A 12,278-nucleotide genomic window follows, 5' to 3' on the forward strand; every position below is an offset into this window, starting at 1 on the left:
AATATATTTTTTTAGTAACCTTGTAGATTTATTTGGTAACATAATTGTTGTTGTATGTGGGACCCACATACAACAATTGTATGTGTATCATTTCCCAAATATTCACCCCATTTGCATTTTTCAACAACCATAATATTAATTTTTTTTACTAAAATTCCCTCCAATTTGCAACAATATTTGTGCAAATTTAACTTTTCCATGTAAATTTTGTTTATCCATATACTTTTATTATTTTCTTTCTCTACTTTTTTGTATACCCAATGTAAATTTATCTTTCTAATATACTTTTATTACATCTTATTTATGTTTATTAATTCCCGTGAAAATTGTTCATAAGGAACTATATGGTTTAAGGAAATATTTTATAAGTGTTCATGCCCTCTTTCAAAAGTTGTTTCAAATCAAGGAAACATGCACTAGCTTATATGATAGAAATTAATTAAAATGACATATGAATTGTATTTGAACTGCTAATTAAATTAGAAGCATCGCTCTACTAATTTTTTTTTTGATTCTGATGAGGCAAAGCCAATTACCTCTACTAATTAAGGAAACACTTGAGCTACATTATTGTAATCCTGATTTCGAATTCCTGATGTGGCCTAGTGTGTACATTATAGTAGTTACTCAGCATATTTCTTGATTATTTGCTGCAGCTGAGTTTAATGCTTGAGAAAGATGGGTCAGGCCAAAAGCCATATGTATCTGTCTGAAGAAAATAAAATGATTTGCAATTAATTGCGAATTATATGGTTTGGGATCAAGCCCACTTGGAAGCTTATCGGGTGAGTAGAGATTTCCTTATTCTTTCCTCTTACTTTTAAAATCCGACCTGAAAAAAGTTGAATTGACCTGGGACATGGATACATGAGAGGTTGAAATGTTAGGTTAATTGGATCATTCACCTTACTATTATGAATAAATTAAAGGTGGACCAATTCAATTATAAGCTAAATAATTACGTGTTCTAGGAGAGGACGTTTTAGGGTTAGTTCCACATCTTTCGGATTTTTGTTTTATTTGTAATTATTTCCTTTGGTTTGGCGAAAAGAACTTCTTCAAGTACTTTTAGTTTATAAAAAAGTTAGATTCATTTATTTAACATGTATACGTGGCTATTTGAAACTATGTGGGAATAGTTGGATTACTTTTTACTTGGTAATCCATCAGATAAAAGTCATTTATATATGATCGAGTCAATTTTTTTTACCTTCAAGACTGCCTTTATCATCTACTTCACGTAACATATGGTTCACCATTCATGGGCCTATAATTACATAGTGCTAGTGTAAGGTCCATATTGACTCACCTTTACTAATCACACAAGTCTTTTTGGTAAAAAAGAAAGAATGATTGAAATGGATAGATACCTTTGTTACTTTGTATTAGTGGGAGAAGAAAGCCACAAGTATGATTTAGAAAGGTAAGAACCAAGCTTAAAACACACCATTTAATTCATTAATTTTACATTAAACTATACATCAAGGATAATTAAATTTGGAGGTAAAGCATAAGCTTTCAAAAAATTTAACTCCAAAGTATCACATAAAAATACACCCAATGCAAATTTTCACCAAATTCCCCTTAAATTAAAACTTGCATATATATATTTTTTCCCCCTTGTTCTCCTAGCATCTTTCCTCAGAACCATATGATCCATTAGCATTCGATACCCTAATCGAGTTATTCTTTTTAGATGGAGGCTTAAACCATATAGCACAAATCATAAATGCACCAAAGTTGACCAAACTTAGTAGAGTCAACAACCAATAGAAGTAATCAAGCCTTCCAAAGTTAATGTCATCGGCTAGCCATCCTTCACTAGTGCGCGTAGTGGTTACACCCTTAATGACCGACACTAGGAAGCTGCTAAGGAAGAACCCGAGGGAGAGAGTGGTAAGGAACAGGCCAGTGCTCATAGTTTTCATGCTTTTAGGTGCTTGAGTGATGAAGAAATCGAGTTGTCCGGTGTAGATGAAGGCTTCCCCTGCACCAACTAGGAAGAATTGTGGGATTAAGAAGTAAACACTTATAGGAAGTGATTGTGCATCTCTTCCTACTGCTATTGCTACTGATAATCTCTTTCTTTCTGCCAATGCCGCGGCTGCCATTCCTAGTGTTGAGAGGACTAGCCCTATTGATATTCTTTGCAAACTGCTGAAACCTGTACATACAAAATCATATGAATATATATAGTTAGTGTTCATGTTGCAATAACGTTGCTTACATGCAATATTTTTTATTGGGAAATTGTATTTGTCACCTAAACAACTTTTCTATAATCCATAAGTATTTTGGACTGATTCTTTAATCGTATCTTTTATTTTCTTTAAAGATTCGGTGTGAAAGAAAATTTATTGCTTGTATCAATTATGTATGAATTATTTTTGTGATAATTATTATTGCATATATTAGCCAACTAATTTTCGGTACCTTGCATCTCATGATATTTATAGATAACCTAAGATAGTGAGATGCATGTGATCTATTGTGAGATATAGAGACATAAACATTATATTGGGATCTACTGTAGATACATAGTGTTTTTATGATAATGCAATGCTGCCTTTTTCATTATATTAAGTATTTCAATAAGCTAGTATCTTGTCTTTAGAATATTAGTATCATATAATTTAATAATTTTCTGTTGTCATTTTCAATCTAATATTATACTCACTAAATACTAAAATAAATCAAGTGTACTCTGATCTAAAACTCTTTTTAAAGGAGTGGAACATACAACCTCATACTAAAAAAACTTTATAAAATTTTTCTCTTTACTAGGTTATTAAATTGCTTGCCGATCAAAATCAATTTCTATGATTTAAACTCATATCTGCTAATCAAATTCGTTATTATATGCAACAACTAGATAATGAACTTATTTTTATTGATCAAAACTGTTTTGGTTAGCTTGCCATGCATATAGGTTAATCTAGGGTAAATACAAAACACGGAATATGATTTCAGACTCGAGATCATGGTTAGAGACCTTAGTGTGTTGTCACAAGATACCGAAACAAGATGGTACCAACCCTCCAAAATAAAAAAAGTACTGGTATAATTTTAAAGGGGGTTGTCCCAAAGTACTATACACTATCTTCCTTTACACCCTAGCAAGGCCACATAAAAACATTAGGAGTGGTACCCTCTTTTTGGACCACGTACCAACATAATGTATAATAAGATCATGGTAAAAACATGCAAGTAATTAATATCAAAATTCAATCCAAACACATGATACTAATCAAATTTTAAACATATTTTGTGAGTGATAGGTAAAAAAAACATGATCAATCAAGTGAGATTTTGTTGAATAATTCGTTTCAATGAATACTGGTCAACTTTGATATGAGTTGTGATTTAGCAAGTGTGAAACTTCATAAGTTGTAATTATTAAATAAAGAAGGAAAAAGTATATGGTGCAATGTATGTACCTGCTTTGCCTTTCCATTTTTTCCAAAATGGCACGATGACACGGTCATACACTGCTAAACTGAGTAGAATGGCTGCTACAAAGAAGACAGTGAGTGAGCCTGCTGGGATTTGGAAGCTCCCTAGGGATCTTTCCATGGTGAAGGCTTGCTCGACCGAGAATGTGATCATTTGTGCGTATGTTGTCCAAAATATGATGGTTGTTGCCCACACGGGTAGCAACCGTGCCATCATCTTTACTTCTTCAACTTTGGTCACCGAGCATAGCTTCCATGGGTTCGGGGGCATGGGGGCCGAACCACCGGGAATGTTCTCAAAGTCCCCCTCGGCTACTATGGCTGCCTTGTCCAAGCACCTGTAAATATGCATGATGAAAACGTTATACATACATTAAATTTTTACCTTAAGGAAGACACAAAAGTTAAAAACTTTTTTTTTTTTTTTTTTTTCATTTTACTTGGTAACTTGCATATAATAATATTTATGTTGAATAGATATATATTCTATTTAAATGAAATGTTGTGTGCATGTACAAGTAGATAGGATAATCCTAAATTGAACTTCAGCTATTTAAGAAAAAGGAAATTGTTAATTAGCATAAAACCACTTTTATTATTAAAAAAATTCTAAGGCAAAATGTTGTCAACTTTTTTTTTGATGGATATACTCCACTATATATAAAGATCATCATAGTTAATCCTTTAATAAAGATTTAAGTGAAAAGTCTCATCATTAAGACTTTTATTGTAAATTAAACCTTCTTTCTACTTAGTTATGATAAAGTCCGACCAGTAAGAGTGTTTTATCATTGTTCGGCCCTTATCCGTATATATTTATAAAGTCGCAAGGAAATAAAGCTCGGATTTTAGAAGTTGACCACATAAGAACATCTTAAAGCAAAAATCGTTACATCTTTTTTGGACCTAATACTTCGTATTACCTACATAAAGTAGAAAAACAATGAGTAAATTTTGTTTTTAATTAAGGGACTTACCCAAATTGTTGAGTGTGTGGAACCCTTTGACCTTCAGGAGCATCCTCATACAAGTAATTGACATCATAAGGCAATTGCAACTTAGCCTTTTTAACAGCAGCTGAAATAACTTGGAAAATATGAACAATAGGGCTTCCCATACTCTTTTTGTACCTATATCTTTTAATACCAGCCAAAAATATAACTATTGCAACACCCATTGAAACAGAGCAAATTCCATATGCCCAGCTTCTCCCTACCTCATCTTGTATCCACACGAGCACGGTCACGGCCATTAGAGTCCCTAGGCTTATGAAGAAGAAAAATCTACTAAAAAACGCGGTCATTTGAGCCTTCTCCTTTTCGTCTTTCTCATCGAATTGATCACTTCCAAAACCGGATACACTCGATTTTAGACCACCCGTGCCTAGGGCGATCAAGTATAAGGCTAAGTATAGAATTCCCATTTGGAATTCTGTTGCTTTTTGGCAAGGTTCGTTAGAGTCACATGGTGGTGGCCTTAGCTCGGGTAGTTTTGTTGAGATTGCTAGCATTGCTGTCCCCTGAATCATGTATAAGACACGGGTTAGACTTTAGAAGTCGTTAAAATTATGATTTTGTCATGCACTCGTAAAATTATTGTAAGGCGTGTTAGTTTATTAGTACATACCAATACTTGTACCACTGCAAAAATTGCAACAGTCTTGAATCTTCCTAGGAAGGAATCAGCCAAAAAGCCGCCGAGCAAGCAGAGGAGGAAGGAAGTGCCCATGAAATCAGTGACAACATTCGCCGAGGTTGAACTTGGTAAGTGCATAGTTCCAACAAGGTAAGTCACAAGGTTCACTGCTATCCCCATTGTTGATAGCCTTTCACACATTTCGATGCCTGTTTTTAATGATTGCAACATAATTAGAGACGACACTATTATTAGTATAAGTGTAATTAAGGTGATCCTCATAATAAGTTACCGTGCAACTTTCTCAAAACCCCTTAGACCGTCTAATTACTGGAGAGAATCCCGGTCCTAGTATATAATTTATCGATATGATGTTTAAAAGTGATCAAAATGCTCGAATGGGGTGGGTTGGGTGGAAACCAATGTTCCAATCTTTGAGGGAGTAAATAAAAAGTCTGTGGATATGAGAATATTTTGGAACAATATTTTCAAGGTTTAACACTTTGCAATAACATTGTAAGCCATTCTTTTTTGTTATTCTGAATATTCTAATGAACTTTTATTTTGCATGAATAACCTAAGCTACTACATGATGCCTAATGAAGCTCATTGCTCAAAATATGCATAAACTCTAGGCCAAAACAATGGTAAGACATACCTAGAATAAGAGCAGCAGGCACCCAGCCACCGGTTTTCGAGCGGTCTGCAGGGGCACCCTTATAGTCAAGGGCATCAGCAACAGTCCAACTCATCTTTCCATCCTGAGCCATGAACAAACAAATATGATACCGCAATTAATAAGGAAATTAGTGTACATACCCTAGGGGATTTTCACAAAATTGATGAAATTGGAACAATTGCAAAATAATACTTTAGCATGACAAAAATGCTAACCATTTTTAGAAGCCTTAGAAGAAGCAGCCAAAAAGGAGTTGAAGTTGAAGATGGAAGCTAATATTGTTTGTATGAGACAATATTAGATGATTGCTTGAATATGTTTGGACTCACAATAAAGATAGCTTGTGAAGTTTCTCTTATATAGGCAAAGTTTTCTAGGTAATTTATGTTGTAATAAGGAAATAAAAGAAAAGGAAAATTAAATAATATTAATGAAGTGGCCCTACACTAGTGGTTGACACAAATAACAGCTAGTATTTGGCAGGGAGAGATTAGGCCAATCCCATTTTTGCACCTTCTCATGGGAATGTTCTAGGGTTACAAAAATGTATTTTATGAATTATTTTGACATCTTTTTTGGGTGTTGTAGTAACACCACCTAACAAGAATAATCTATCAGGTACCCTCTCGCATCTTCAGCTGTAGGAGTGAAAGTGTAATAATTTATGTTGTGACTATTGATTCAGTGTAGGTAACACTACATTAGCAATGTTAATTATTATAGAAAAAAAATCTCAAAAGTAAAAAAAAAAAAAATAAAAAAATGTATATATATATATATATATATATAAATGACAAGGTTTTTATAAAGTAGATCTTGATGTTGTTTGTCAAGGAAGGTAAATTAGGTTGAAAATTAAATTGGTAAAAATTATGAAAAAAGGAAATAAATGGAAAAAAAAAAAAGAGAGAGAATCTTTAGCATACAAATTCCAATACCAAATTAATGGTCAATTATTGATGTTGATTTAAAGGTGAAGGATAGTTACTGGACAAGAAGATTGTGAACCCCAGTATATACACACATCGCATCTCCTCTTCTCATTAACTAAGTGCTTTTGATACCCCACCATTCAAACTTCAAAGAGCTTTAATTGGTTTTTTAGAAGTTGTAATTTTTTGTAAAAATACAATAAAAATAAATAAATTGGTTTTTAGAAATCATGATAAAAAAAAGTTAGACTCTAATTTTAGAAATTTAGAAGAAAAAATGGGTGGAAAAAATGTCATTCACATGTTAATAAGTTAGGAAGAAATTAGTTTCTATCAGTAAGGTTAGATTGCCATTTGTTAAAAGTGTATAGTGTTGGATTATACATAGGTGTAAAGTAGGAATAGGAGGTTGATTGAGCTCTTCACATGAAGTGCATTTAAATGTTCAATTCTCTTTAATTTGTTGTTGGTTAGTTGTCCATTATACTTGTCTTTCGTTTGTAAATTTTATTTTTTCATTAATTTTGATGATGTGCTCTTGAAAAACAATAATAAAAAAAAAGAATAAAAAAAAATTAAAATTGATGATGTATTTTCTAAATATTTCATTAAAAATAATCGGACATGCACGCATGCGTCCTAGCCTACTACCTAGTTTTTCCACATGCAATTAAATGTTCCTCACATTTGATATTAGCATGAAAACTAAAAGTATATAAATAAACTCATTAGAGGATTGAATCGAATGGGGATACTTTTGCATTTCCCCTCTCGATCTCCCTCTAACTAATAAGAATTATTATTATTATTATTATTATTATTATTATTATTATTATTATTATTATTATTATTATATCTTAAAAACAGATAAAGTTATACGACCTATAGAAAATTAGTGGGAAGCCGAAATATAATCTGAGCCCCCACTCCTTTAGCTATAGAAAAGCCGATCCTACTAAAGATATGAGCTGCAGCACGTGCCCCAATGTCCTGAGTTTTCGAGAACTTCTGGATCCACTTCGGCAATGCAACCGCCTCCTTTTCTAACTCCCCAAGAGAAGAGAAAGAGAAAGGAAGGAAGCCATATCCATATTATTATTATTATTATTATTATTATTATTATTTAGTGAAGATTATTATTATTACTAGCTTAAGGCCTGTGCCATGCACAATAAGTCTAATTTTTGTAAGAATATCCAACAAATAAAATTTGATAAAACATACACATCAAATATAGAAATTATAATGTCATATCTATCCATATATATATATAATTATTTTTTTTTGAGAAAATGTCATAATCTATATTAATAGGCAAGCAAAAAATTAAACAAAAATGGATTTTTTTACTGCCTAAACCCGAGAATTTTTTCAGGAGGGGCTTGGTTTGATCTAGTCTAGCTAGTGGCCATATTAATAAATACTTATTTGTAAATAAATTTTTAATAAACATCAAAAATTAATCAAACAACATATCATATTTTACCTTTTCCTAGAATTAGACAAAAATTAATTGATATTTTACCTTTTTCCTAGAATTAGACATATGATATAATTGTCAAACACAACATTTATTTTATAGTTATACTATACTCTATAATTCCTTAATTTGTAATAATATATACGTAGTAGTAAAATCTCAAAAACAAAATTATAATTAATTTGAATTTATAGTCATATTGAAATTGAAATAAAATATTAGCTAGAGGAATTGGAAAAAAAATTAAGTATTTTTTAAAGTAATTTCTTTAACATCTTATATGAATCAATTTATTATTAATTTTTTGCAAAATTTAATAATACACCATTTGAAAGACAATTAAAAAGGATTGTGTATAGAAAAATTATGAACACCAAGTAAAATAAAGGAATATATTTGTCATTAAGACAATATAAAAGGTTTGGAATGGTATTATTATAGAATCAAAGTCAAATATTAACAAAAAAAAAATAAAAATAAAAATTGTCATAAAAATAACATAAAATATTTGAAATGATATTATTATAGAATCAAATGTTAAAAAAAAAAAGGATAAAAAGGAAAGGGGAATTTTGAAGGGAAAAAACAGCACCAGCATGTGACACGTGTCACTCCCGATATCTATTTTAGTATTAAGTTATTGATTTTAAAAATAAGGTCATCATGTCTCTTTTAATTGGTTTAATTATCAATATACCTATACTAAAGGCGAAACTAGAAATGACACTTGTCATAACCTGGTTAAAAATTTTCCCTCCAAAAGGTTTTTTTTTTTTTTTTTTTTTTCAAAGCTTCTTAGAGAAGTATTTAATTTAATACTTACTTTACAATAATATTTCTTTTCTATTTGGCAAATATATTCATTTTTACACATTCAACAAAGATTTTTATATGTATATATATATATATTTATTTATTTTATGACGGGGACAAAGTCATATAATACAATAATGTAATATTATCTATAACTTTGTAATGTAATCCATAGTTATTTTTATTAGTCGTGCATCATGTATTTCTTCCTCTGTTTTCTTTAAAGATTCAAAAAAATTGTAATTATAGAATTTTCATCCTATTTTGCAATTTGATATTATTTTTTATAGTAAAATAATTATATTAAACTAATGATAAATATTGAAATTACCGTGTATGGCACGGGATCTAACCTAGTTTACTATATATATGAATCTAATATGACACTTGAAATACTTTAAGTTTGGAACCCTTATCCTATTTTACACATTATACTATTCATAACTTATTTATAAGATTAACAAAATTCATAATACATGCATAAAATTGTGTGAATACTATACAATCAAATATTTAGTATATCAATTAGTCAATTACTTAAGCATGCCATTCTATCTTTTCTCGTATGCAAGTACATATATACCAAGCCACCTTGATCTTTAAGAAGAAAGCATAACACAAGAAGAAAGGTATCGAGGGTTCGTGTGTTATTTTATAATAACTACTATGGAGTACTTATTTTTAACCTGAAATATTCTGTATCTACAATTTTAGAAAAAACGTTTAATTTTTATACTATCTCATTACATCAATACTATAAATAAAGTAAACAAAAAAAAAAAAACATTGGAAGTGGTGATCCAAAATGAGCTAGAGGATATATTCCATAAAAGGACCTATAACTTGACAAACAACTACCCTATTAACTTTGTTATATTTTAGGTTTACAACTATTCAAAAGTTCACTCAATTTAGGGTTTATAATAATGCTACAAAAGTCAATGCACAAAGAGTGATACAACTTACAACCCCTTACTCTCTAGGTTGAAAAATGACCTAACAAGAAAAAGGAGGATCATAATTTTAATCATGTGTTTGAACTCTATCGACTGACTACGATCTAACTATTCGTCTATTCTAGTTAGGGTTAGATTCGTTACATACAAACCATACAATTAGATTCCAATACTGAAATATAAACTACAGAAAATTAAATTGGAAATATATACTAGTCATATTTCGTCTACTATTTACCAAATATATATATATATATATATATATATATATATATATATATATATATATATATATATATATATATATATATATATATAGCTAAGAAAGCTAAAATTTTAGTGTCCATTATTAACTAAATCGTCCCAAAGAATCTTCAATGAATATTATTGATGATTCTTGAATGGCATATATAGGGTAGGCATTGTATTTGGACAAGGCAGCCACACGTTTTTTTGATTGGATTGTTGAGCCTATTATTGTTGTTAGTCTTGTACTCTTGTTACTACTGTTTGCTCCTCTAATGAATTGGGGTCCTCAACTCCTCATAGTCTTACAAGGGTAAAGTGTCACACTTATTTTAAACAGGTAAAGTTGACATTTAACAAGTGTAGAGTCATTACGAGTGTGCATAATTTAATTTTTTGTTTTTTTTTTTTTTTTTAAAAAAAAAATAGAGTAGAGCTACCTACAATTTCTTATCTCCTCTATTACCGGTTACCACTCATCACTCAATACTATCTCACTTATACATCTATTCGTGCCACCTTGATTTTCTCTTATCCCCTGATCATCCAATCATCTTTAATTTCATCAATGCTAACTAGTCATTTTAAAGTTCTGTTTGTTGTTATTTCTAAACATCTAATTTCTTTTGTAAATGAATTTTGTGAAAGGGAGAGGAGAATTGAATCTTCTCATTCTATTGGAAGATAGGATAGCTATACAAGAAAATTCCCTGATAAATTCCTTTGTTTTGCAATTAATTTATCCTAATTAAGAGATTCCTAAACAAAGAGACAATTAATACGCTTCTATGATTCATTTGTAGATATCAAATGTGTACCAAATTAAAGTATTGGCAAAATTAATCAGTATCTTAGGTCAAAACGTAAGAACCCTTATTAGTTTGATAAGATTTACGAAATGGACAAGCACCATTGACCATTAGAATGAACTACCAAATTAATATCGTACATTAATTAAGTATTAGTGAATTATTGTCGTGTATTTACGTAGAACAATTGACTATCTAGTAGGTACGCTAATCATTACCTTTTGGACTTTAATACAAAAGGCTATGGTTGATCCTAGTTTTAACTTGCTAAGCTAGGCATCGAATCATCTGTACACCGGTCTTCTCTTCCATATATGCAACTAGCAACATTTTAAAGTTTCATCCGTCCTATAATATGTACTCTTCTTATTTTCCGTTTTCATCCGTTTAAATATTTATATTTCAGTATCTTCATGTTTAACTCAGGGATCGGAGTCTAAGAAAGAGTAATTTCACTAACAATCGTAAATAATGTTGTACGTAGTATATTAGAATCAATTCGTAATACGGAGTAAAAAGGAATAACTTTTCAATCCCATCTCTGATCTGTTTGAACGCAGGACAAATCACACTAAGGATTTTCAACAAGTATATTGTTTTGACATTGTTTTTTATTTACAGTTTTCTATTTTTTTGAAAATTAAAAAACAAAAACAGAAAACAAGAAAAAGGTGTTTTCACTTTTTGGTTGTCAGTTTTCAAATTTATCATGATTTTAATAAAATTTGACTAATTTTTTATTCATTATATGATATATATATATATATATATATATATATATATATATATATATATATATATATATATATATATATATATATATATATATATATATATATATATATATATATATATGATTTTAAAAAACAAAAAAATAAAAAAAAAACAGAAAACTACAATGATGCCAAATGAATAGAGTTTCATTCTTTCTTTTTTTTTTTTTTTTTTTAAAAACCGAAATTAAAGAATAATATTAAAGACAAAAATTAATCTTGGATATCAATAACATATAATAGTAGCACCGTACACTTTGATGGGATGCATGGAACGCGTAAGTACATGCATGCAAAATTATTAAGAAATTTATCAAAGCTTAGAGCAATCTTTAATCATAGTTATAACTCAGATATACTCCTATGAGTTTATTTTATTCCACTCATGTACCTACATACAGAATTACATTACAATTTGCAATGTTAGAACATAACATCTGGAATTGATTATTAATTTAGTACTAAAGTCATACATCTTAACCTCCTAATAACCATGAGATTAG

The 12,278-nt window shown here is 30.0% G+C and overlaps 1 protein-coding gene across 2 annotated transcripts; it reads right to left on the bottom strand.

Annotated features, from left to right (window-relative positions):
• Positions 1–1,414: 1,414 nt before the first annotated feature.
• On the bottom strand, positions 1,415–6,118 carry LOC145579815 (protein NRT1/ PTR FAMILY 6.2-like). Of its 2 annotated transcripts, XM_081637075.1 has the most exons (6): positions 5,982–6,118; positions 5,746–5,848; positions 5,079–5,296; positions 4,430–4,971; positions 3,438–3,790; positions 1,415–2,164 (listed from the first exon to the last, which is right to left on the bottom strand). In XM_081637075.1, exons 1-6 carry the CDS (start codon positions 5,982–5,984, stop codon positions 1,629–1,631), a joined length of 1,755 nt encoding a protein of 584 aa, XP_081493201.1. In that variant the 5' UTR covers positions 5,985–6,118; the 3' UTR covers positions 1,415–1,628. The 2 variants fall into 2 exon arrangements, with proteins under 2 accessions (XP_081493201.1, XP_081493200.1); XM_081637074.1 differs by lacking the exon at positions 5,982–6,118 and having other exon boundaries at positions 5,746–5,857.
• Positions 6,119–12,278: the final 6,160 nt, after the last annotated feature.

This window comes from Chenopodium album, chromosome 14 (assembly GCF_948465745.1).
Source record: "Chenopodium album chromosome 14, dcCheAlbu1.1, whole genome shotgun sequence".
Lineage (NCBI taxonomy): Eukaryota > Viridiplantae > Streptophyta > Magnoliopsida > Caryophyllales > Amaranthaceae > Chenopodium > Chenopodium album.

What these genes read in the sequence shown, in the direction of transcription:
- LOC145579815 (XM_081637074.1), bottom strand. Translation starts at nt 5,857, where the DNA reads ATGGCTCAGGATGGAAAGATGAGTTGGACTGTTGCTGATGCCCTTGAC. An exon ending in CCACACACTCAACAATTTGG is followed by an intron (nt 3,791 to 4,429) that starts GTAAGTCCCTTA and finishes GCATATTTACAG; the next exon opens with GTGCTTGGACAAGGCAGCCA. An exon ending in AAAATGGAAAGGCAAAGCAG is followed by an intron (nt 2,165 to 3,437) that starts GTACATACATTG and finishes TTGTATGTACAG; the next exon opens with GTTTCAGCAGTTTGCAAAGA.